This window comes from Mustela putorius, unplaced genomic scaffold (genome assembly GCF_011764305.1).
Source record: "Mustela putorius furo isolate JIRA1106 unplaced genomic scaffold, ASM1176430v1.1 tig00000835_pilon_pilon_pilon, whole genome shotgun sequence".
Classification (NCBI taxonomy): Eukaryota; Metazoa; Chordata; class Mammalia; order Carnivora; family Mustelidae; genus Mustela; species Mustela putorius.
In genome coordinates, this window is record NW_025421492.1 from 6,868,372 (window position 1) to 6,894,008 (window position 25,637).

Genomic DNA, 25,637 nt, shown 5'->3' on the forward strand with positions numbered 1-25,637 from the left:
TGCCGTAGAGCTGCCGAGGCCTGGCTGGGCCCGGGGGCTCTTCCCCCGCCCCTGCCCCAGACCTGGCCCTTGGCAGTCGTCACCTGCACCGTCCCCTGCCTGAGAACTCAAAGGCCTCCCGAACAAGAGTTTTCAGTCTTCTCACCTGGACCCTCGCTAGCTTCCCTTGAGGAGCTGGCCCCTCGCTTCGCAAATGTGACTCCCCCACGTGTGTCAGCCCTGCTGTAGCCCGTGGGCTGGCGTGTGCCCAGATGCAGCCCTCACGACCAGGGGGACGGGAGGGGCCTGGCGGGGCCAACACACGTCTTACCTGGTACATGGTGCACAGCCCAGGCTGGCTGCGGGCATGAGAGGGCACAGGGCTCCGTCTCTGCTTGAACCAGGGCACCTGCCAGGGGGACACAGAGTGGCCGTTGAGCCCATGCCGTGCCGCTGGCAGAGCCCCCAAGTCCTCCGGCAAACATCCCCTCCTGACCGGGCGTGGCAAGTCCCTGCGCGGTGAGGAGGGTAAGTGGGGGATGGAGGTCAGAAGTGAGGGCGTGCGGGTGATGGACGGTGACCACCGAAGGGACAGCGGAAGGAGGGGACAGCAGGAGCCCCTGGCGCTCCGGGGAGAGGAACGTCAGAGAAAAGGAAGAAGAAGAAAGGTTTAGGGGGAAGTTCTGGAGCCCTGAGCCCAACTACGTGACCAGATTTTCTCAACACTGGAGCAGGCACCAGACCTGTAAGATTTTGGACAGACAAGTGGAGGAAGCACCTTCCAGCCCTAAGCGACATGCTACAGGGCTTGTCACGTCGACATTGGAGTAGAGAAGGTTCCCAGCTCTCCTGCAGCAGGTGTGGGGGCTTCTGTATGGGATTTACGGGAGAAAGTGCCACTGTCCTGCCAGGGCCACTGTGCTCTGTCTGTCGGCCCTCCCAGCTTTCAGATACGTGGAGGAGAGACGGAGAGGGAGAGAGGACGAGGAAAGACAGAGAAGGTGCCTACGGGGGTCGGGAGATGGACACAAGGGATTTTAGGAGATGTCGTGAGCTTCTGCAGATTACGTGGATTTTATAAAACAGGTCACTGGTGGGTTATGTGTGCAGTGAGCGGTGGTTACGCACAGGAGGATGTCAGCGTGTCTAGAAGCGTTACTGTGAACTGCACACGGGGCTTCCCGAGGCGGATCTGGGGCGAGCGCGCCTACGCCCCACCCCTGCTCCTCCCCACGCGGGAGCCGTGATTTCTGTCCCAGCAGGACGGACTGGTGACTTCAATCCCAGGCACGGAGTTCTGCCAGAGGAGACAACTGTTTATGTCAACATCTCAGAGGACGAGGCTGCGGTGGCTTCTGCCTTGATGAGGCCTGGTCGTCCCCAGAGGCTGGGAGTGCCCCGCCTCCCCCGGTGGCAGAGGGGCAGGTCCACGTGATACTCTTGCCCAAAAGGCCAAGAAGAATTTTCTAATTCATGCCCCCCCCCATTGAAAACAATGCCCCTTCTTAATGAGGGGACCAGCTCCTTGGGCTGCTCCCGGCTTGCTCTGGGGATGGTATCAAGCTACCCGCCCTCCCCCCATCCCCGGCACTCGGGGCCACGAGGGCCGCTGGCCATGCCAGCCGCCCACCCCAGCACGGCGAGGTGCGGGAGGATGGGCGTCCTCTCCTCAGGTGATGGCCGAGGGACGAGGCACTCCAGTGGCCGTGCTCGCCTGACCTCCCATACAGGTGCAGGAAGGGGGCTCGGGCACTGAGCACGCCCCACGGGGCTGGCGGGGACGGGGGTGAGACGTGCCTCTCAGAGCCGCCCTCGTGGTGGGGCTCCCTCAGAGGAGGTCCAGGTGCTGGAAGTCTTCCTACCGTTACACGCCGTCCTCTGAAGCAGGACGGCTCGGGCAGTTCAGAGTGGGGCGGGGGGACCTACCGAGACGCTCTTACCCTTTCTGCGGGTTCTGCGATTCCCAAGGGCTCACAGGAGCTCTGGGTGGGGACTCCTCCTGCCTGGGATACGTTCCTTCCCTCCTGGGACACAGTCCCTCCGAGGTCAGCCCCAGCGCGCCAGCAGCCATCAGCCTCGCCTCTCACCCAACATCTCCTCCTTCGACCACAAGGAAGACCAGTGGCGTCTGTTACCGCACATGCTGCGAACGGACGCAGTGGGCAGTGGGCGAGGACAAGGGCAGGGGAAGCCGTCCAAATTAACTGTGTATTTGCTTTTACTTCTAGTTCATCCTAGACCCAACCTTACCCATGACCTTCATGCTCACCGGCATCCCTGGGGAGATCCCGTACCCTGCCGTATCCGGATTCCCCAGGTTCCTAGGGTGCCGGGACACAGCCTCAACAGGTGCACGGGCGAGCAGGTCGCTCATGTGCCCCGTCGCCTGGGAAACGCCGCTGAGTGGGCTGTGTCCCCCCTATCCCCCACCGAGGGAGAACAGAGTCTACTCCGCACCCACACTACCCCGGGGCAGCACGGCGCGCTCCGACGAAACCGAACCCAGCCAGCGGCATAAGCACAGCCAGGATGGACCAGAACGCCGAGCTGTCCCCGAGAGAACAGAATAGAACATCTCTGTGCAAAAGCGCACGAGTGAGATGCTGCCCTCCGTGTGCCGAGGGGGCAGTGCTCAGCCCTACACTCACCTGTGGGGTGTCCCGTCAGGAGCCCCCGAGATCACCCGTAACAAATGCACTTCATGGGCATGGCAGGGGGACCCCAAAGAGGACAACTTGAAAGATTCACGTGTGGTCCGTTCACCACCGATGTTCTGTTACAAGGTTTACTGAGTGTGGGAAGGAGGAAGCACACACGGAGCAGAAGTTGATCACAAAATCCAGCAGGTGCACAGACACCCGGCAGGAGGCTCTCGCCATCAGACACAGGACCTGATGCCACGGTGTCACTCACACAGGGGTGTGCAGGACTGCCCGGAGCAGGGCCACTCACCCGAACGTGGGTCTCACCCACCGAAGCCACGGGACCCTGGACTTGGAGGGTCTGGGGACAACAGGCGTTAGCTGCCTGCAGCCGCAAAGCCGCCGACCCAGAACCGACCAGAGCGCCGACACTTCACAGAGACGTGCCTGGGGGGATTCTCAGAAAGCCCTGCCGGAAATACACCTGCCACATCGCAAGTTCTCTAGAGAGAGCCTGGACGCACCTCTTGGCAAAGTGATGCACCAGACGGACGGACAGCCAGATCACGGACACACAGCCTCGCACGGAGAGTCAACCTGCTTTCGTGTGCGTGGCCGTGCTCCTGCGGGCAGTTCTCCGCTGAAAGGGTGTGTACGCATCCCCAGGCCCCGGACTCGGGGGTCAGGCACCGCACGGCCGGGGGGCTCCCCAGCTTCCTGCCCCATGTCCCATCCCTCCTGCCGCCTCCAAACGCTGCGGTCCCCACAGGGTTGCGGAACATAGCTACAAAGTCGGGATGCTATGCCAACAACGAAGAATTAAGTGATGGTAGAACTAAAACGTGTTGAATGAAGATGCAGCGGAGAAAACCGGGAAACATAACGTGGGGATTAATTGACGAGATCGATTATGCCGCGGAGCGCAGACGACAAACGGCTTCCATCCTGTATGATCAACGTCAGAGGCACAGAAACAAACCTGAGGGCCACAGGGCGGGAGGCTGGGAGCAGGGTCCCCGGGGGCTCCGCTGTGAAGTCAGGACAGACAGACACAGCCATGGGCGGGGACCGGCTTTCGTCTGGAGAAATGAGGGAGTGGCCTGTCCCCCAACCTTCCTACTTGGGGACAGCCCGGGGGCACATCTGTATGTGCAGCTTAGTTATTTCATAAAGCCTCAGCCCTTCCAGATAGGAAGGAACAGGGCAGTTTCCAAAGCGGACGACTGGTCTAGGCCTTGGCCGCTGTACCCGCGGGGGCCACAGAAGGTGGAAGGTGGGGGGTGGGGTCTGACAAGGGGGCGGCGGGCGGGCTGTGTCCACGAAGACCGCACGCACTTTCTCCTTCATCCTAAAGGCCTGCACCCGCCCCTGAGCCCCACAGCCCGGAGCCGGAAACCCGTTCTCTGGAAAACGACAGCACAGCTGTTTCCTCCCCACCGGGAGCGCGTTCTCCGTGAACGCGTTCTCCGTCCGCGGCTCCCCAAAGAACATGCCCTCCAGGACTTCATGATGCTCTTTCCGTGAAGGCAGCTCCCCGGCCTCAGTGGGGTGAGGAGGACGGTGGGCGTGGCCATGCCTTCCGAGGATGGGGCAGGGGAGGAGGCCCGCGCGGCCCCGGGGGAGGGGGGCAGCAGAGGGGCCCGGGACCGACAGCCCCCTTCCCAGGGGCCCGGCCTTCAGCCTTGCAAGATTCCACCAGGAAAAACCTACTGCAGACGGACAAGCAGAATAATTGCTCGCCCCGGCCCCTGACTACTTTACACCCCAGGTCCGGGGCCGCTGACGCTCGGGCCTGGGGAGGGCCCTTTCGGGTCTGTGCACCTGAGACGACCGTCTAGGAACGACAACCGTGGAAGCACGAAATGGGCTTTTAGGGATGATAATCATGCCCTTCGCTTCTCTCTTCTCCAGCTTCGATCCAAAGATCTTTCTATGCACACAGAGCAAAGCAGGAAGAGAAATAAACCCACAAAATCACCTGCAGCTTCCTGGAAAGACCCCAGAATCCTAGGGCCCCCGTGGGCGTGTGCCTGGATGGACAGGGCTTGACGCTCACGTCTCCTGTGTTTCAGAGCAAACAGAGTCCACAGCAGAATAAAGGCTCTGAACAGACACCAGTTTCCAGTTCCCCACACGGGAAGGCATCGCGGGCCTGTGTTTCCAGGAAGCCACTATGTGACAACGCGTGCAAACCTAACGGGTTTCTCTGGCATCAAAAGGCAAGGCTGTTCATTTTCAAATCTGCTTTATTCAACATTCAGTATTGAACAGAACTGATACTTCAGAAATCCTAAAACAATTGTTTAAACATGGTTTTCATTTTTTAAAAATCCTGGCAAAATATTCTGATTCCTCTGGCTCCCTGATCATCGGACAATGCTATTTTGCAAAGTTGATGCCTACTTCGGAGATGAATCTTTTCTCTGAAAGTATGAGAAGGGATAAGAGCCTTAAAGCAACCGCGGCTGTAACTCTACATAAAGGAGGAAAAACCCGTATCCACGTTCACGCAGGTGTATGTGTCCGTTCTGAAGTAAAGTCACAAAGGTCGATACCAGTGCATTCACCATTTTAATTGAGACCATAACCACCGAAACAAAGCTTGTTTTATAATATGCGCTACACAGCGGTTTAATCTTTTCTGCACAGTGTAAATGTTCGCCTGTTCCTTGAGTGAAGCAGAAGAGCTTAAACTTCCCAAACCGGCAAAGCCACATGCACAGGAGGCCTTGGAGGGGCAGCCCGGCAGCCAGAGTCGGGTGCGGTTTGATTACTGTGCGCAGCAGCAGCGTCAGAAACAGGTCAGATGACCACCGTGTCAGAGTGAGGACAGACCCAACGTCCAAGCAACTGCCTACAAACACAGACCCCGAGAGAACCAAGCAGAAAGCGGACTGAAGACACAGCAACTGTTAGTGGCCAGAAGTCATGACAGGTGTCCCGTGAGAGACGATGGCACCTGGAGGCAGATGCCAGGGACCCTCGAGCCACACCTGAGCTTCCAGGAGCCCTAATTCTGGCGCCGCCAAACCGCCCTCCCGTTTATGTGCAATTTCACCATCATCAGGAATTTTAAAAAAACTGTGGTCAGAGACTAAAGCAAATTTTAGAAACGCCTTTAAAATTGCAAGTCAGGCCCCTGCTCCCTACTTCACCCAGAAGAATCTACATTCCCAAGACTTTCAGGGCCAGCGCGTACGCGGCCAGAGGGAAGGCGGCATCGTCTGTGTTTTGGGAGCACAGCCAATGAGCCCGCTGTCTTGAAAAAAACCCTCTCTTGCCTGAAGGACCAGCTAAGACAAGACCCGAAAAAGGCGCAGGACACGCTGTGCGTTTGCTGCAGCAGAGCCGTCCGGGACAGCCTCTGGCGGACCGTCGCCGCGGATGCCCCATTCGCCACCCCCCGGGGCCGCGGCTGGGAACTGGGCTACGGTGGGAGCCTTTCCCTCCTGATACGATTTGTAGCTACAGAACATTTACAAAGTGAAACTTCACAGACGTTCTCTTCAAATTAATGCAGTAACAAAGTAATACGGTTTTGATTCATAAGCACTCGCAAGATCCCTCCAGCCCTTTCCCCTAAATAACTGGGATAAAAGACAAAATTTGCTCAAGGCGAATTTAAATTTTGAGTTTGTTCAGAAGTCCTCAATCGCACGATTGTTGCAAGACAACGCAAAGCTGGCAGCACGGACCCTGAGGAAAATGAGCACAACCCCATGTTGACCCCAAAGCGTGAAGCAGAATCAGCCACATAGCCCCCGAGCGCGAGACACCGGAGGACGGAGAACGTCCGCAATGCGCACAGCACACCCCCCTCGAGAGGCAGAATTCAGAATGTTCTCGCCCTCCTGGGCCACATCCTGAAAGCGTCCCCCACGGGGAGGGGACAGAGGCCAAGCTGTGCGGGAATGCAGCGAAACCAGAGACGCAGCCCCCCTCCCGTCCCCGCCCGCGGCCGCGAGCACGGCCAGCACGGCCAGCAGCTGGACGGCCGAGGGGCTCCGCCAGCATCTCTGCCGTGGCTTGGCTCACCTGCTGACTCTCCTTCCTTTTCCTCGTCAACTAACGTGGACACACGTCCCCTGTGCCCCCAGTTACTCCTCAGAGCTCACCTTGCCTGAGCCCCGCTTGGGCACACCCCTGTCACCGCCAAAGAAGCGCCCGAGGGAGTCGAGGATGCCCGTGTCCCTGTGCCTCGGGAGGAAGGCGTGCCTGGCGTGGTCCATGGCACTCGCTGACGCCAGGTACTTGGATCCGTGCCTCTGGGAGGGTCTTTTCTGTGACGCCATCACATCCAGGCCCTCGGGAGTGGCTGCACTGTCCTCTTGGATGGTCTGGAGCTCGTCTGACTCCGAGGGCCTGTCTTTGAAGGTGTTGTCCTCTCGGCCCGGAGCATCTCGGGAAAAGAGGCGGATCAAGTGGGGGCGGCCCCCGGGGTCAGCTGGGTTGGCGTCCTGCCAGGCATTCTTTGGGTCCGCTGTGCGCTTGGAGTCTGTCACCGCTGTGTCCTGAGAGGGGGTCCCATTGTTCTGCTCCACATCTGCCTCCCCTGCAAACAACAGTGAGACATGAACACGGGCCGTGCAAAGCAGAGCGAGGGACAAAGCCGCTTTCTTCCAGGGGGAGGGACCTGCCTGTCTCCTACCAAAGCCACAGAGTGTGAGCAGGGCCAGCAGGCTAGGCGGCAGCCCTGAGGGCTTCTGGCAGGGCCCGACCTGCACCAAGCGTCCTACCTGTGGGTCTCCTCTCAGCGTCCCTTACTCAACATCTGGCACTCCACGCCAAGCACACCCTGCTTCCACGGAAGCGGCCGGCGTGGACAAGGCCGTCACCCCTGGGTTCTCCCATGGCCGCATGGGGACAGGCCAGGACTGCGGGGCGCTCCACCGGTGCCCAAGCCCAACGCAACGAGGTATTTTTAGCATACTTGATGAAAATGGAACTTCCCACGTCTTTCTGCAATGCATGCCCTGAAGAAACGGGCATTTAGAATTCTTTCGTTTCCAGATCCCACAGGAGGCCTCTTGCTCCAGAGAACTGCTTATTCAGGACATTCCCATGTGGCTTTTCTGCGAGCAGCCACAGTGGTCAAGTCTGAAGTGGGAACCGCCTGTTCCATGGGCTTCACGGTCCCTCAGCTCTTACACACAGACACAGACAGAGCCTTTCCTTCCAGAACGGCCGTACCCCCATTCTGCCCTTGAGGTGCGAGTCAGGTGTAAGCGCACGTCCTCTCCGCAGCATCCCTAGTGACTTACCTAGAGAAAATGTAGGTTCCCTCACCCCTTCCTAAATATCATCCATCCATCCACCCAAAGACCACCGTCTGCTCACTGACACTTCCCCAACAGCAGCGCGCACCTAACCCTTTCTCTGCTCAGCCACCTGCTGAGTCACCTGCCTCCCTAACCACCCACGGTTCCATCTACAGACCCAGCCACCCAGCCACCCAGCCACCCCCCAGCCCCCCGGCCATGCCACCATTAGCAAGTGTGATGTACCGAGCGAGGTGTTTGGGCTTCAGTACCGAACAAGGTGTGGTCCTTGTCTCGGGAACACATGGAAACAAGCGTTATGAAATCAAGTGTTCCCAAAATGGCAGGTCCCCATCCTAAAACCCTGTCCCTGTGCATGTGAACGTGTTTGGAAATAGGGTTTTTTGTAAATATAAGCATGGGCAGAGGAGGCTGTGCCGGAGGAGGCGGGCCTCACCACACGGCTGGTGTCCGTATGAAAAGAGGGACTTCGGACGGAGACACAGACGCACAGGGCAGAGGCCGTGTGATGGTGGCGGGGACATGGGGACACAGGGACACGGGGACGCCAGAAGGTAAGAGGCAGGGGGCCTCCCCGAGGGCCGGCAGCAGGAGCACAGCCTTGCGGATCCCGGGTCCCAGCGTCGCGGCCTCCAGAGGGTGAGAGAGAAAATTCCTGTCGTTATACATCACCCAGTCTGCGCTCGTGTGGCTGTGGCCACAGGACACAAATACAGTGTGGACCTTCACAACCAACCTGGGATGGCGAAGCCAACAGAGCAGGGTCGGGGGCTTCAGGGAGGCCCCGTGAGGGACGGAATGGGTGGGCCGAGGGCACACGCGGGGGGCGTGCGGCGCCTCTACAGGGGCTGGACGCCCGCAGAAAGGTCTGGAGGCAGAGGGCTGGTGAGAGCAGAGGTGAGTGGGAGGCCCAGGCACCTGGTCATGACTGCGCAGGCCTCAGGGGCCAGACAGGCTCCAAGAGGGACCAGAGACCCCTGTGGGAAGTGGGCGGGCCCAGGCTTCCGGGTAGAAGGCGGCTGGGCCTGCAGGTGGGCCCAGGCGGGGGGACCGACGGCCGTGGGCCAGACGAAGGTGAGGCCACCGAGGTCCCCTCGCGGGGGCCGGCAGGAGCCCGGCAGAGGCAGCGGCCTCTTCATTGCGTCACTCATAATCTCGGAAGCGTGTGCGTCGACAACACGCACTTCCACTAACACACCGGTCGCGGACACACCGGTCGCGGACACATGGGTTGTGAACACATCGGTCACAAAAGGCAGATGGTTTCTCGCTCTTTCACCAAAACCACACTGGTCAGGAGACGCCCCACGGAGGACACCATCAGGCAGACGTGATCATCGCCCACGTCTCCAAGGATGAGGGAGTCACTCCCAATGTGTGTCCTCACTGTTTGCCAGGGACAGAGTGCACGGCAGACACCTGGCACGGGGACCACTGTGACCTCACTCAGGCCCCTGTGGACAGCACGTGGCTGGGAGGTGCACCCAGGCCTTAGGCACACGTCACTTAGAGCACGGCCCGTCGTCTCCGACCACGGATGAACCTGAACCCCGTAAGAGCACGATTATTTCTAATGTGTCTACTAAAGGCCTCCGTGCCTCGTAGCTATAGGCCAAGACCACAGCTGGGGTCAAGCTCTAGGTCTTTGCAGGGACGTGTGGCTAATGTATACGTTGCTCCAGAAATAGGGTCTGAACCTCTAACTCTGCTTTATACTCCGTGGCTAATATGAATTAATGCAAATGTGCTAGAGAAACAGAAGCTGCATTGTACATAATTAAATGCATTAACGAAACACAAGCGCATCTGAATACTAATATACGTACAACAGTTGGGCTTTGTGTCCCTGAATAGGGCTGTTTGTGAGGCGCAGAGAAGGGCGTTCATGTCCTAAAAGGAGCTTCTCTGAGCACAGGGGCGCGGGGAGCGGTCGAAATCTGTGGATGTACAGCATTTCGGGTTAGGATGAGAGCAGTTTTAATCCGTCGATTAATATCAGCTTTCATCGAGTTAAAGCCCGATGCCGAGCTTTTATTTCGACTCTAACTACGGAGCGAAGCGCTTAGTGCACGATTAGGGAGGCATAGGCTGGATTCTGCCGGGACACATGGTTAGAATGCTCTAGCGTTGCTCAAATTCTACAGGATTTGCAATAAAACTTCTTTACCAAAAAAAAAAAAAAAAAAAAAAAAAAAAGCCCACTGCAATCCAATTGCTAGAATGACCTCCAGAAAACTTTGGTGGGAAATGTCCAGGACTTCCAAAAGCAAGGCTGTTAAAATCCCAGAATGGCTTCCCGGGGCATCCCTAAGGAACAGGGATGTCACTCCCGCCAGAGTGGCTTCTGGAGCAGAGACGCCCACCAAGCCGGATGGGGACACTGGGGCAGCGGTGCGTGCGGTTAGTAAGGCTCACCCAGGTCAGAACCCCAGCAAGGCTCCAGCCGGAGGTCACGGTGGTCCCATTTCCACCTGTGGGTCCGCTGTCTCCCACCCGTGGCGCCCCGGCAGGCCGGTGTCCTACACCCGGAGGCCTCTCCACCCGGATTCCATCTTACCGACTGACTGCCTTCTTCCCTTTTCCCCCTTTTCTTTTCTTTCTTTCTCTCTGTTGCTCTTTCTTTGCCACGGTTTGCTGGGGTTTCACTCCACCATCATTGCTGGTCCGTAGACTCCAGCCTCTCTTGCGGGATTCCCTCTACCCACAGCTGCTGGAAGCCCCCGCACGAGGCCTCCCGGTCCACGCCCCGCGTGCAGGTCCCAAGTGGCTCCCACGGCCACGTGCCCCTGGCAGAGGTTCGGCTGTTCTCCCGTTCTCGCTCCAACAGATGCCCGCACGCGGGGATTTATTTGAGAGAGAGGCCACCCAGAGCCCCGGGAAGGGAGGCCTTTGCCGCCTGGCCTGGGTGTTCCAGATTCAGTAGGGACAGTCCCAGAAGCAGGTGGTTGTAGCCCCTCTGTTCATGTGAGGAAACCGACGCAGGAGGGTTACACAGGAACTGGTGGGGAAGTTGATGTTGGCCCAGGTCTGCGATGAGACACCGCGGCTCTGGGGGCCTCACACCGGCTCTTCCTGCCCCGACGGGCTTTACCTGCAATGAGGTGTTTGCCTCTAAGAGGAAGACTTCACTGCGGGTACGTGGCAGCTACACCACACGTGGGTCACAGCTGCTTCACAGAGCGGGGCTGCCGGGACAGAGACGGCCTTAGCAGAGAGCCACCCGCCGAGTGCAGAGCTCGGCCAGTGACCCCCTCCAGCAGGAGACCCGGCTGCACCACCTGTGGGCTCTGCAGGTGCAGGGGGGGGTGTCTCCCTGCAGAGCCTGCTCAGCCACGCCAGCCACTCCTGACTCACGACAGGGGTATGCGCTGGCCGAACACGTTCGGGAGGGCTAAACCCCAAAACAAGCTGACTTCGGGAATCCTGTATCACCACTCCGGCCAGACGGGTCACCCCTGAGCACACAGGAGCTCGGGGTACAGCCTTCTCCTCGCTTGTTTGGAAAACTCGCCCTCTGTAACCAGAGCAGGACACGCACCCAGTAGCCCTGAGACTGTCTCAAACAATGGGATGGCAAAGGGATGATTGTCCTATAGTTAAATACCACAACTTTTTATTTTTGTTTACTTACTTTCTTAAAGATTTTATTTATTTATTTGAGAGAGAGAGAGCGAGCGAGAGAGAGGGAGAGAGAGCACGGAGTGGGGGAGGCGGAGGGCCCAGGAAGAGGCAGAAGCAGACGCCCTGCTGACCAGGGAGCCCAATGTTGGGATCGCATCCCGGGGGATCCCCTGCTGGGATCATGACGCGAGCCGAAGGCAGGTGCTTAACCGACTGCTCCATCCAGGGGCCCAATATTCCCACTTTGCAGAGTATGTATCTCACGCTCTCCTAACTGCACCCCTGGAAATCAAATTTCATGAATAACTTCCATCAAAACCATGCATGGGTATGTGTGCGTGTGTGTGCACACGTGTGAGTGTGTACACGTGTGCGTGCATGTATGCACATGTGCACGCCCGTGTGTGTATGTGTGTGTGTGTGCGCGCGCATGCATGTGTGCACGGGAGAAAAAGTACAGATGTCAAGCCACAGCCCGACCGGAGAAATCAGAAAGCAGAAGATGGCTGCTGATTCTGCTTTCCTTACCAGGTTGGTGGAGGGGCGAGTTAGTCACTGTCCAGATACCCAGGTTTGCATCTTAATGACAGCACAGAGTGCACTGGGGGGCCCTGCTCCCTCACCCCCACTGCCGGGTGTGGTCACTGGGGAGGAGAGCTTAACCTTGGACCTGCCGAGCATCACGGACCCGCTACAGTGGGTAAGGGCTGCTTCCTGCCCGCGGGAGATGCTGTCGCTGGGTGGGGACCCAGCACTTTTTGCCCCTTTGCATGGACTTGGGAAGCTGCACCCATGCCATGCTGAGCCTGCGGGGTGCGGCCGCTGTGGGCACGACCCCGGCTGACCTCCTGGGTCTGCGCCTCTCTCTAAATGCCAGGCCAAGGCCAACAGTGGCATTTATCCACTTACTTGGAGCATGACTCAACCGCTCATGGAACCAGAATAAACCACCAGGAATCATCTCTGTGAACGCAAGTCCCTCTGTTAAATTGAACTCAAATGAGAAACATCTACTGGGAAGACGTGACCATGCCAATCTCATTCTCTCCTCTGAGCAGAAATCCAGAAATACTACACCAAGGGGTTTGTCCAACAAGGACTTCACTTGGGTCGTTGAATAACATTTCATATTCAAGGCGGATCAGGTCTTCAATGAGGCAGAAACAAGGAAAAGCCATCATCGCGCAGCTGATAAGCGGTTTTGCCAATATGACCCTGTAAAGTGCGCAGTAGAGACCTGCCCACCCAGGCCGTCGCTGTCGCTTTATTTTGCTTCTGTGCGCCGTTCCCTCCGGACGGTGGGGCGGACTTCCCGGGCCGGGGACGTGCTGAACCCTTGGGGCGGCAGACGCTCTCCATCCCTCCGTTCGGGACTTGGGCAAGTTATTACAATGCCCGCTAGAGCGTCAAGAGAAAACACATAACTGCCACAGCCTCGCTCAGTTTCACTACAGGAAGGAGATCTCGTCCTGATGGACCAGGAAAATCATCTCTGAATAAAGCTATAGGATGAATCTGGGTCACTTTTGGACCCTCTTGCCAAGAGACTACTCCATCTGCCCCCGTCTCCTGGCCCTGTGAGTGAGCTCCGGTGAGGTCAAGCTGGGAAAGCATGAGGAAACCCCGGGTCTCCGGGACACCTGAGATCCAGATCCAGTTCCCCTGCAAACACCCCAAACCCCAGACACAGCTGCTTCTACTTTGGACCTACGGCTCTCACTCTGCCACCCACCAGGACATCTCCCCACGGAGCAGCTCTTGTGAGCAGTTCTCCATATGTGTTTTTTCTACATGACATCCTTCAAATATTTGGACAGAAAATAAAATGTGATTTTCATTTTGAGGGATCAGACTGGTTTCATCCATCTTTTTACTTTGGCTTCTAGAAGCATCTATTCTCAGGGCGTATCTGGTTAGGTCCCAAACCCAGAGTACAAGTCTAGTTTGTTGGAGTTGCGTTAAGATCCCATATATGGCCCCAAACCCACAGAGCCCCAACTGAACTGACTTAATGAGTCTGTCCTCCGTCACTGGGAGTTCTCATCCAAGGAGCTAGGACTCTTCCTGGTTCCATAAAGCGGGTCCCCAGCCTGCAGTCAGAACCGCCTCCCTGTGGTGGGCTCATACACCGTGGGCCATGGTCTCCATGGCCCCAGAGGAGCCAGCCCAGAGTGGCTGCTTCCATATCTTGTCTCAGGCCCAGAGGACCGATGGCTGCTAAGGGTTAGTGGGACTCCTAAGCCTAACCCTTGTACAACAAGCTAGGAACAAGCATTCTCAGACATGCAGGCAGCAGCTGGACAGAAGGCTCCCGACCAGCCCGCACCACTTTCTTGTCTCCCCTGGATCACACACCTCGAGCAGCTCTGCTTTCAATACTGTGTCATACCCATGGAGAAGGGACCCCGAGATCGCAGGGACCATGCCAGGAAAAAGTTCTAAATGGGGCAGCCAGGCCCCTTCCTGCGCCAGAGAGGACATCCACACAGTGACAGGGACGCTGGCGCCGGGACATTCGGTGACTTTATCTAAATGCACAATGGCAGAATTCAGACAAGCTGCATGCTCTGTTTTCTGGCTACACGCAACAGCAGTTTTCTCCTGAGTGATCCACAATCCACTTTCCTAGCTGCTGGTCCCTTCAGGAAGTACTACCCAAAACGGAGTCCATACATCGAAATGTGCCCACGTGTCCTCTTTGTCATAACCATTCAGATGAATCCTTCGTTTCTAGCTCGAAGTCACAGCGTGGCCTAGATTAAAGGGACCATCGCTATGGAATGAAGCCACAAAACAGAGGAAATCTTCAGTGATCTCGTCTCCAATTGGTTGTTTTTAAACTCATGCTTTAACTTTTTCCCTCACATGTTTTCACCTGGTGATATCTTAAGGATCCCCAAGATGGCTAAAGCCATCGTGGAGTCAGGAACACCGCAGCTGACCTGAATTCAGGTCCTCTGTGACGGGGACAGGTTGGCAGGCCCAAGTTCACGTCCTTCAGAGCGGGCGACTGAAGTCACGCACCATCGTCACGCACCGTCCCTTATGGCCAGGAAGAGCTTGAGATACCGAGGCGGCTGCAAAGAGCTCAAGAGACGTTACCGAAACCTCAGACCCTCGCAGAAGAGCTCCTACTTCCAAAATAACCTACAGAAGGGGCATCGCCTCCTGCAGCCCAGGGAGAACCATCCAGAAGCCCAGGACTCTAGGTGGGAACAGGACAACACTGACTCTCCTCCAGAGCTCTTTTTAAATCCTGACCGCTAATGTCAGCGGGCAGGCGGCGCGGCTCTCCTGTTTCAGGATTTTTATGGAAGGCACTTTTGTGGATGAGCACATCACCCTCCGGAGGACGTCTGCCTGCCTTCCGGGGCGTCCAGCAGCGGGCCCCCCCCTCCTCGAGCCGGCCCGTCGCTCACCGCTCCGAACACCAGCTCCTTCAGCGAGAACCTGCTCTGTTCCCCCAAGCAGAGACTGCAGGAGAGCTGGAGAAATGCGACTCAGAGACTGTGACCCCCGTTTAGACCCGAGGCTGGGCCAAAGTACCATCTTCACTGAAGGTATGAGATTCGTCATCAGTTACAGCGGAACGAAATTTCCAGGCTGCTCTTCCATGAAGGAGGCATTTTCTGTTCTGTTCCTGCCCGTTCTCTGGGGTTTTTGTCTGGACACTCTGGGCCTGGAGGTGCGAGCTCTCCGCAGTGGGGGAGGGTCCCACCGCCAGAGTCGAGGTGACAGACTGTCCTTGGAGTCTTGGTGGGGACTGACTGAGACAACCGCGCTCGGACAGCAGAGAAGCGTAGTTTAGCTCTCTGAACTTGCCACAACCAAGCGCGAAACTGAACACCAGCCGGCGTGCGGTTCTCATCGGTGGGCGCGCTTCACGGCGGACGCCGGGAGGCACCGCTGCGGGCTCAGCCCGCCCCACCTCGCCCGGAACCGCCTCCAAGCAGGACCAGGCAGCCTTCCTGGGACCCTGTCACTGGGGAACCCCTTTTCCCTCCCCTGAGGCCTGAGACCAGGAGACAGGGGGGTGGGAGGGGGCTTTGGAGGTGGAGGCCAAGACCCTCCCCCATCTACGGCCAGAAATACCCCGTTGCTAAGCAAGGTTCTTCACACAGGGCATGCAGGAGTGTTAAGGGATAGAAGATTTCATCCCACAGGCATGATGGGCCCCGAAGGAGCATCTTGCCAGGTCTCTGTGTGGACTTTTAGCCACTGCTTGCCACGGAGGGGGCCGGAGGCGCCAGGCTAGGCACCAAGCCTGTGGCCCTGCGGGGCTCCGATAAACCCTGAGGCCGGCGCCCCTGGGGGAAAAGCCCCGGGCCAGCGGCAGGGGGCAGCCCGCAGGCTCTGCAGCAGGAATCTGGGAACCACGCCTCTGCCCGAGCCCCGAGCCCCCAGCTCCCACCCTGGAGACGGAGGCAGGTGAGGACCCCTTTCCAGTAAGGGGCTGCCCTCCATCGATGGCCACAGGCCAGGCTTGGACGGAACCTCACTCTAAAAACACGGCGACATGTGGTGCCTGGGGCATTCCATCGGTGAGGCGTCTGCCTTTGGCTCCGGTCAGGATCCCAGGGTCTTGGGATCAAGCTCCAGAGTTGCTGGGCTCCCTGCTTGGGGTAGGGGTGGGGGGGAGGCTGCTTCTCCCTCTGCCTCTCCCCCCTGCTCATGCTCTCTCTCTGGCACACACTCTCTCTTTCTTGAATAAATACATAAAATCTAAATAAATAAATAAATAAACAAAAAGACGGCGACAAGCATGCTGTCCAGTGGAGTAGGGGGTGAGGTGAGAGCCATGCTAAGTGCACATGACCCTGGTTGGGCTGTCGGTTTAAGGAGAAGGGGCACCGGGGGTGCCTGTGTGCCTCTGACCTGGCCGGGTTGGCCCCTCTGTGCAGAGGAGCTGGTGGGGGGGGGGGAGAGGCGCGGGGGATGGTGGGGGTTGGGCGGGCAGAGCCTTGGAATTTGCGCGCGTAGGCCGCGCTGAAGAGGACCCTCCTTGTCTGTGGAATACTTCTGTCCCTGGCCCGCTGTGCTCGGGGTCACCAGGGAGGGTCGGAAACAAAGGAGCCTATGGTTGTGGCCTGTGGGTTTGCTGTGGCAGAAGTTCTGCATCTATGAGAGGCGCGCGGCCGCCCTCCCGGCCACGCTGGGATTTCTTGAAAATTTTTCCACAAACGAATCTTATCAACCCACCCATCTCAGCACGAAAGCCTCCTTTGTGTACCCAGAACATATAGTGTTTATTTGCTCTAAATCGCTCTAAATTCCTCCCACAGCAGGAATGGGGTCACGGGAGAGGCAGCCTGGAGGGTCGGGCTGGGCTCCACCGTGAGTCCGGACCTCGCAGGGCCCGAGCTTCTTCATCTGACAAGGTGGGCACAAGCATCTCGGGCAACAGCACACAGCTGGCGTCCACATGCGACTCGGGCAACAGCCCGGTATGCACACCGGTTCTGGGCCACGAGCAGCCTCTGTCGGTCCCCGCCGCAGCTCCGTACCTGCCACCAACGGGCCCGGAGAGGCCGCAAGGTTTCTCCCACGGAAGCGGCATCACGGGAACACTGAGCTGCTTTTCAGGGGGGCGTGCGATCGCTGAAATGATAGTATTCCTGCCTCTACGTCTATTTTACCCGGGGGGTGGGGTGGGGGGAGGCAGAGCTCAGTAAGCCCCCAGGGAATTAAACTGGATCTGCACTAAGAGACCACAGGCTGGCTTCCGTCTAATCCAGCTGACTTTGGCTCTTGGTCCCATCACCTACTCTGTGGCCTCGAGCACATGAGCTCATCTCTTCAAGTCCCGAGGGCCTCCGCTGCAGAGCAGGGTGAGGTTGGCGCTCCCTCACCACACTGCTCTGACAAGTCCTTGAGGGGCCCATGATGAAGTGTCTTAGCACTGGTGCACGGTGACTGGCCATTGTCAGGGCTTCTGTTACTGTGGCTGTCACAGTATTTTTAAAAAAAAAAAAAAAAAAAAGACTCTGGCAATACCTGTGCACAACAGTAAGAGCCTATACAGCTTTCACCCGGCCACACACCTGCCCAGCCGTCCGCTCGTGCATCCTCTGTCCGCCCACACACTCTCTCATCCATGTACCCACCACTCATCTACCCACTCTCCCATCCACCCATCCGTCCGTCCATCCATCCGTCCATCCGTCCGTCCATCCGTCTGTCCATCCTTCCATGCATCTACCCACCCAATACACGCTTCATTCCTATGTTAGGCAGAAGTCTAAGAATGGCCCCCAATAATTCTCATAATTACCAAATTCTCTTGGGTAATCCTTAACAACCTGTAACAGCGATGAGGTACCCCTTGTGATTATGTTATATCACACTGAAAACAGAAGATTATCTGAGACTGTTTAGTCCAACCACAGGAGCCTTTTGGAGGCCGCGTTTCTCCAGTGGGCAGCCGACGCGGAGGTTAGAGGGACTCCCAGGCAAGCCGTAAGAGACGGGCAGCAGCATCTCAGGCTTCAGAGGTGGATGGTCTAAGGGCAGAGATGGGGCTCCAGCGGCTGAGCGTGACCCGGAAGGCAGCCAGCAAGCACACGGGGACCGGATCCCAGTAACTACGTGGAACTGAACTCCGCCAACAACCCTCGTGAGCCAGGAAGTACATCTGCCCGAGCCTCCAGAGAAGCGCCGGGCCCAGACGGCACCTTGACGCAGGCCCTGCGTGCCACTGGGCAGGAGACACGTGCCAGCCAGCCGGGACTGCTCGCCACGGAGCCAGGAGCCCGAGAAAGATTGTTTTCAGCCACGAAGTGTGTGTGGCCTGGAGACACCGCGACAGAAAACGACACATGGCTACTGTGTGTCAGGGGCGTGGAGTGGCTGGAAGTGAGCAGAAGAGTTCTGGCCCCTTGTACAAACTCTCAGGTTAGGAGATAGGAATTAACCCCACAATCTCGTGGATAACCACACGCAGCTTTACACGAAGGAAGGAATTTCCCCGGGGGAGGGCCTCGGGGTCAGAGAAGCTTCCCTGTGACCGTGGGTGAGCAAAGATTCTCCAGACACCAGGGCGCTGGGGCTTCAGCAGAGAAGAGAGTGGGCACCAAAGCTGGAGTTGGGAGGGGCCCGGACTGTGGCAGGGACCCCAGTGCCCAGTGCAGCAGCCCAGGAAGGTGGGAGGGAGGTGGCGTCCTACTGGAAGCAGCCTTTGCAGCAAGAGGGCATCGGGGTGCTGCTTCGACTCCCTCGCTGTGGGGCTGCAGGACAGATGGTCACCTGCCGGCAGAAGGAGGGACAGGGCCTCCTGGGACCACGTGGGCACTGTGTGCCGTTTGCGGATAGCGTCACCCTGCTGCCCGTGACCCCCGGACTCCGTCTCGTCCTCCTGTGTGTGTGCACATGCGTGTGCGGGCACACGGGTGCTGGGGGACGGGGCAGGAGGGGAGGCTGGTGTGCCAGGTCCTGTGCTTCCACGCTCCTGCAGGACTTCCGCCCCGTTAGAAAGTTCTGCTGTTCCTTGAGCCCAGGTTTGTTTCCTTTTATTAGTCTGGGGATGTTGGACGGAAGATGGAGGCAAACACCAGCTCTCCGGGACCACTTCTGTCTCCCATGCTCTCCAGGCACCCCCCCAACAACGCCCAGGCCCCTGTGTGTGCATTCTCGGTGCCTCAGGAGCCCCTGGGGGCCCATCTCCGGTCGAAGGTGCCACCTTCCCAGGGCGACGCTCTGTCCTCCAGGCCGCGCTGACCTTGGGCTAGTGTGACCGCCCCCTCCCAGCTCTTCCCCTACTTCCAGACGCTCTCCCCTGGGTCCCGTGCCATCCAGCATTGGCCCCACCGGGCCAGCAGCTGATCCTCCACAGCGCCTGCCCTTGGCCTCTGAGCACCACACACTCCTGATCCGGAGGAGTCAACGGGGACGTCACGTCTAGGGACAGACCGGAGGCTGAGGGCAAGGCAGAGTGGGCTTGTGCCACAGCGGGCCCCCGACTTCCGAGGACTGTCTGACCAAGCACACAGACACCCTTCTCCGGTGATGCCCGGTATTCAGGAGTGTGTCCAGGGTGTGGAGAGACTGGCCAGTGGCGCAGAGACTGCCGGAGGGCCTGTTTTTATAAAACTCTCCAGCACGGCTCCTAGCGGTCCTGGCGGAAGGTCGGCGAGCAGGAAGGGGGAGCGCATTCTGCTGGAGTGCAGGAGAGACGCAGAAATGAGTTAAGAATAGACCCTCCGGCGGAGTTCTAATGGCTATGCTGACCGGCTCTGTGAGCGCGGTGGGGGGAAAACCTCACCTTTCCCGACAGAGTGCCGGTACTCTTTAGGGAGGCTGTTCCGTACACCTGAGGTGTCTGGGGTCGCACTGACACCCGACAAGAGTGGGCACAGGCCAGGCACTGGTGACAGATGGGACGTGGCCCCACGGGAGGTGCGGGGAGAGCGGGCCACCAACCTGGCCTCCTGAGTCAGGGCATGCTAACCAGCTCCACAGAACGCCACTAGTTCGGATCGAAACACTTGTTGCATTGGCGGTTATTTCCAGACAAAGTGAAAGTCACGGTGGCGAGTCATAAAGTCACCCACAGTCCCCCCCACCAAGATTACATGCAAATTAAGTGTTCAAACCATCGTGCAAATGATGCCTGGGTTGGCGCCAGGGTCCATAATCGAACCCAGTCACTGCTATTGGAAGACCATTCAGCGCAGCTCCCAACAGATCAATGCATCGAAGGGTTCATGGACCTGCATTATTACCTGCACAGAAACTAAGAGTCTGTGTCAGAACTCTTAGGTTAAAGGACACAGAAGCATCAGCTCAGTTTAAAGGAAAGCAGCACGGCGGCAAGTAACAGAGGTGAGCGAACTCCAAAACACCAGCTCAGAAGCACGGGAGAGGCAGCCTCTCCAAGAACTGATGGGGCAACGGGTTCTGCCACACCCCCTCGTTGCCACGCCGGGACCACAGGGAGCACACAGCTCTGTCCCAACTGGCCATGCAGTCGGGCCCAGACAGTCTGACCCCACAGCACGCAGCGAGTGGAGACGCCAGCCGAAGTTTCTGGATACCCTATTGCATACTTTCCCCTAACACTTCATGACTAGTCCTGGGAATTAGACAAACGGAAGGCCCCAGATCTGTGGCTGTCTGTTTCGCTCTGCCTTATATTCCCACCTCCCAGGGCTTGGAAGGGAGCAGCTGCGATGTATGAGTGCACGTGTGTGGGCATCTGTGCTCACGCACACGCACACGCACACGCACACGCGCAAGTGTCCGTGCACTACTCGCTGACTGGAGGAATCATTCACCAGTGAGTTCATACGGTGGGCGCTGCTGTTAGCTTCTCATGGAACAGATTTAAGGTACAAGAAGTTTTATGGCTATTTCACAGGCAGAGTTCTTCATTTCTGTTCTATTCTGAGCACAAATCAACACAGTTTCCCTGAGATAGCAAAGCATTCTCCTCATCAGGGATGTAGGTGTTGGCAAACTGCCCATGACCAGATCTGGCCCATCTCCTGTTTCTGGATAGCCTGCAGGCTAAGAATTTTTTTTTTAACCTTCTTAAATAGTTTGAGAAGAAAAAAAAATAGTATTTCATGACACATGGAAAGGATATAAAATTCAAATTTTGGTGTCCAGAAATAAAGCTTCATAGGAACACAGCCAATGCTCGTTTACTGATGAAACCATCTGTAGCTGCTTCCAGGCTCCAAAGACAGAGTTGAGTAAGCACCGAAGAGACCATATGTCCTGCAGAGCCTGAAATATTGGCTCCCGGCCCCCTTTACAGAGAGTTTGCTGACCTCTGCGATCAGCTGATTTTCAGCTCTAAGAACAGGAGGTATTAGGCAGCAGATACAGCACCGGAGCTGAACGTCACGACCTCTGGAGAAGTCAGCGTGCTGTGGGTCCAGAGCGCCAGCGTTTACTTAAGCCCTTCTCTGCCCCCAGGGACAAGGACTTATGACTCTACTTGCTCTGGGCTTGAGGCTTTTGTGGCTTGACACATAAAGGAGTTTTAAAAATGTAGTTGTTCTTAATGAATGAAATTAATCACAATTATTTGAAAACAAGATGAATGGGTGTGCTTGCCGAAAGGAAGTCAGCTCTCTGGGATCATCCGTTTTTCATTCATACCCCTGGGCCACCCAGGAACGTCCGCGGGGACACAGGGACAGAGCAATGAGCCAAACTCAGAAGCAGAAGGTACAGGAAGCAGGGCCTGATCTGCCCAGCCCGGGGGTCGGACGAAGCTGATTCTTAGACCCACCCGTCACGTAGGAGCTGTGCGCCAGCCACGGGCGGGAGGAAACGGTGGTGATCGTGGAGCCCCCGAGGGCAGAGCAGCGGAGGACAGGCCAGGGGCACGCGCTGGGTCTGAGTCCGTCTGCGGCTACGGAACCCACGTCTCACGTGGGACACATTCGCAAGAAGAACTTCTGAGTTAGGAAGGTGCCCGGGGCCTCCCTACTGGCTCCTGCCCATCACTGGCCCTGTCCTCAGCACGGCGAACGTCTGGTCATTGAGGAACTTTCTGCACAGCATCACGTATAAGCAATCCAATTCTAGTGACGCGTGAGTTGGCATCTAGCTTGCCGTTCGCCTCCGTGCTGCTCGTCTTTAAGAGTCGAATGTCAGGAGTGACTGAAGTCACCTCTGGCCGGTGATTTCAGCTCAGGTCCTGATCCCAGGGTCCTGAGATTGAGCCCCACCTTGGGCTCTGTGCTCAGTGCGGAGTCTGCTTGCGATTCTCTCTCTCTCTGTCCCTCTGACCCTCCTCCTGCTTATGCTCTCTCTAAAGAAAGAAAGAAAATCTTTTTTTTTTTTAAAGAACTTAATGTTATAATTTTCTTATCCTTTTTTCCCCTCTCGATTCTGAAAGTCGTTTGCTGTCAGCCGACGGAAGCTGGCGGCTTTCTCTGCAAGAATCACTGGCAGATTGCCAGCAGAAACCCAGAGAGCGAGCAGCGGACCTTGCGTCGTCCGGAACCAGTGGAAAGGTGTGGAGTTCCTACTAATCACAGCACTATTTAAAAAATGGTCAAACCTGGAGCTACCTGATATGAAGACACACCCATTCACAATAAAATGGAAAGACCTATCGCTTCACATGAACTTTTTGGAATTTTTGCTTGTTAAATGCATAAATATCCAACATTTTACCCGAAGCTGTTCCAAATTAAAGGAAGGAGGAAGGAGATGCACAGAACTCAGCCTGCTTTCTCATCCTTTCAGCCAAAGACACATGTTGCAGAAACTCTGTCTTTGGTCTTCTGAAAAGATCAGACACTTGGCATCAGACCGCCTTGCTGGGGCATTTGCTGTGGTCCGATGAAGACGAAGCAGAAGTCCAGGATTTAACTGTTTTGACTGGCATCCCTTCTCTCAACCAAAACTCTTATTTCCAGTCTGACCACCCGACCCCTAAGAAACAGTCATGTTACTTTGTAACTACTCAGGTTAGAATTCAGACTAATCAGGATGATACTTGTATCCTTCCTTACCTGTTGCTGTGAACTCTATTTTGCAGGACAGCCATAATCCCTGGCTTACAGTGTAACAAATAATTGATACATTTACAGTTTGGTGAATGAGAGAGTTATTTTTAGGTCTTTTCTTGGGGACAGTTGCAGATCTGTACTGCAGCACTTTCTGTCCCTGGAAGCCAAGGAACAATGGTGTCAAATGTCTGGCGCAGCAGAGACCAGGCTCTTTGCACAATGTCTGCTTTTCACGGCCGGCCATCCGGCACCCAGAGAGTGTCTCCGCCGTGCCAGCCTCGTACCAGCGCGTGACAGCGACTGCTAGTTTTTAAGGATAAAAATAACTTGAAAATGCTTCAGGTTAAGAAATAGTCAGTGAAATGCTTTAAAAAACTCAAGCAATAAAACATGATTATTCAGAGCAAAGAAAGGTGATGTGATGCTAGATAAAGGGGGAGAAAAAAAGACCTTCTAAGAGATTTATGAAAACAGCCTTTGGTGAACTCTCGTCAACTCACCTGCTGCTTCAACTATTCTTTTTTTTTTTTTTTAAGATTTTATTTATTTATTTGACAGAGAGAGATCACAAGTAGATGGAGAGGCAGGCAGAGAGAGAGAGAGAGGGAAGCAGGCTCCCCGCCGAGCAGAGAGCCCGATGCGGGACTCGATCCCAGGACCCTGAGATCATGACCTGAGCCGAAGGCAGTGGCTTAACCCACTGAGCCACCCAGGCGCCCTGCTTCAACTATTCTTAGACATGTGCTGTTTGAGTAAAGTGCATACCGATATACTTTTAGGGGGGTTTATTTTCTTTTTTGGAAATCACTTCAAGACCATTCATCATGATCCTATGATCAGATGACCATTTAATTTCATAGGGTATGTAACAGAAGAAACCAAAAATATCCCCTATCTACTCATCCAGTCGAAGTAGATACATTTAAAGATTTATTTATGAAAACACAGTGGGTACTTATGATAACCTATTTTATGTTTTGTTGCATGAACCTTGAACAAACTGATACTTTCATAAGGGAATTATCGTAAGTAGAAAGTCAGCATTTCCACACCATGAAAATAAGCTCATGTCTATATTCACACGTGAGCATGCGTTACGAAGTTCTCCAACAGAAATCAGTTCCCTTGAATCTAACAGAAATGTGTAAAATCTTCATCAGAGAGACAATGTGGTGACGTTTGCCACCAGTCTTGGGTAATCTCAGAGGTTAACCCGGTTACTGGTCCCTGAGCACCTAAGACACAGTGTGTGACGTGACTCAGGAGGCGGCTGTCACTGCTCACTCTGATCACCCAAGGCCAGTGTCACTCACAGGGGGGCTGGGGCGGGCTGCCAAGTCCCCTCAGTCTGTGCGTCCACACGAGTCCGAATGCAGCCAGCTCACTGTCGTCCTTCGACAGTTGTTTATCGAGACAAAGCTTTTCACCTCCCTGAATGCTCTGTGCCTGTGGCGGACGGAGCAATCCCACGGGAGCGAGCTACCTTCTCTCTCTGCTCCACGTGGGCCCAGCGCTGAGGGAGGACGGCGCGCAAACGCACCGAAGCCGATCTATTCACACCTGCCTCAAACACCGTCTTAACGGATGCCAGCCACATGCCGAGCGTTCACACAACGGGGACCTCAACCCTCCCCAGTCTCTCTGCTTGACTTTTGCTGACCTGCACTTCCTCTGGGGCTCTGCCCCCCCCCCCCACTGTGTCACACACGGCCCTGGCCTGAGCCTCTGTCTCTGTTCACCTCCGCCCTTGCCCTCCTGCCTGGGCAGACCAGCCCCAGCAGGACGTGGATCCCCACTCTGGATGCTGGTGGCCTGGCCTGATGTGCCTGCAACGGCTGGGCTCAGTGTGCCCACCGAGGTTCTGTGCGCTAACCTTGAGCACCTGCTCACGATGCCTCGGGGCAAGAAGCCTGATCTGCGGCAGGAGCTGGGGGCCACCCAGCCGACCAGGGTGGCTGGTAACTGCAGCACAGAGGGCAGGGAAGGCCTCCAGGGTGGCCCTGTGTGGCCCGAGGACAGCGCAGGGAAATGTCTAGAAAGGCAAAGTTGCAGAGCTGAGGACCACTCCCGCCATCACAGCTCTCTAGCCTCCCCTCTGCAGGTCTGCAGTCCCCGTTCGGCAGCTCAGCCTGGATGTGTCACCACCACACTGGTTCCCCCATGGCCCAGTCTCTCAGACCCCGCCATGCTCAGGACCCTTGGCACTTGCACACTTGCCCGCCGACAGACCACGACCGCAGTCCTAGCACCACCCACAGAATCCTCTTGCTTCAGCAAGCGGTAGAGCGACCCTGTCCTGCCCAGCTCTGCCCTTGTCTCCCGGCTCCCTGCTGGAAACCCCAGGGCTCAGTTCAGAGGCCACCCCTGCGCCCTGGGCTTGCAGATCCTCTGGCCCCAGGGCTTGAACCGTCCCAGAGAGCACCTTGCCCTGCTGGTGCCCCCTCTGTGCTCCCCTCCCGGTGCAGGAGCTCCATGCTTACCTCGAAGGCACCTAGACATTATCTGCTCTGGGAACACACAAAATTACATCTGAAATGTTGGAAATCAAATTAAGCTCAACTTGTAATGGGGAGAAAGCATTTGTTAAACAGTAGTGGTACACTATTTTCTGTTCAAGTAAATTTACTTCTAGGAAATGGACATGTCTCTCT

General features: G+C 56.5%; 1 protein-coding gene across 8 annotated transcripts in view; it reads right to left on the minus strand.

The window, feature by feature from the left end:
* LOC101670298 (myelin basic protein) overlaps positions 1-25,637 on the minus strand; it is a 101,347-nt gene that overhangs the window by 25,842 nt on the left and 49,868 nt on the right. For 4 of the 8 annotated variants that reach the window (XM_004745654.3, XM_013052824.2, XM_045085243.1 and 1 more), the window contains 2 exons: positions 6,737-7,173; positions 311-388 (listed from right to left, as the gene is read on the minus strand). In XM_004745654.3, the coding sequence (XP_004745711.1) occupies positions 311-388; positions 6,737-7,173 (515 nt within the window). Of the gene's footprint in view, positions 1-310; positions 389-4,849; positions 7,174-9,726; positions 9,746-25,637 lie in introns of those variants that run through there. The other 4 variants (XM_045085244.1, XM_045085245.1, XM_045085247.1 and 1 more) reach the window with 3 other exon arrangements.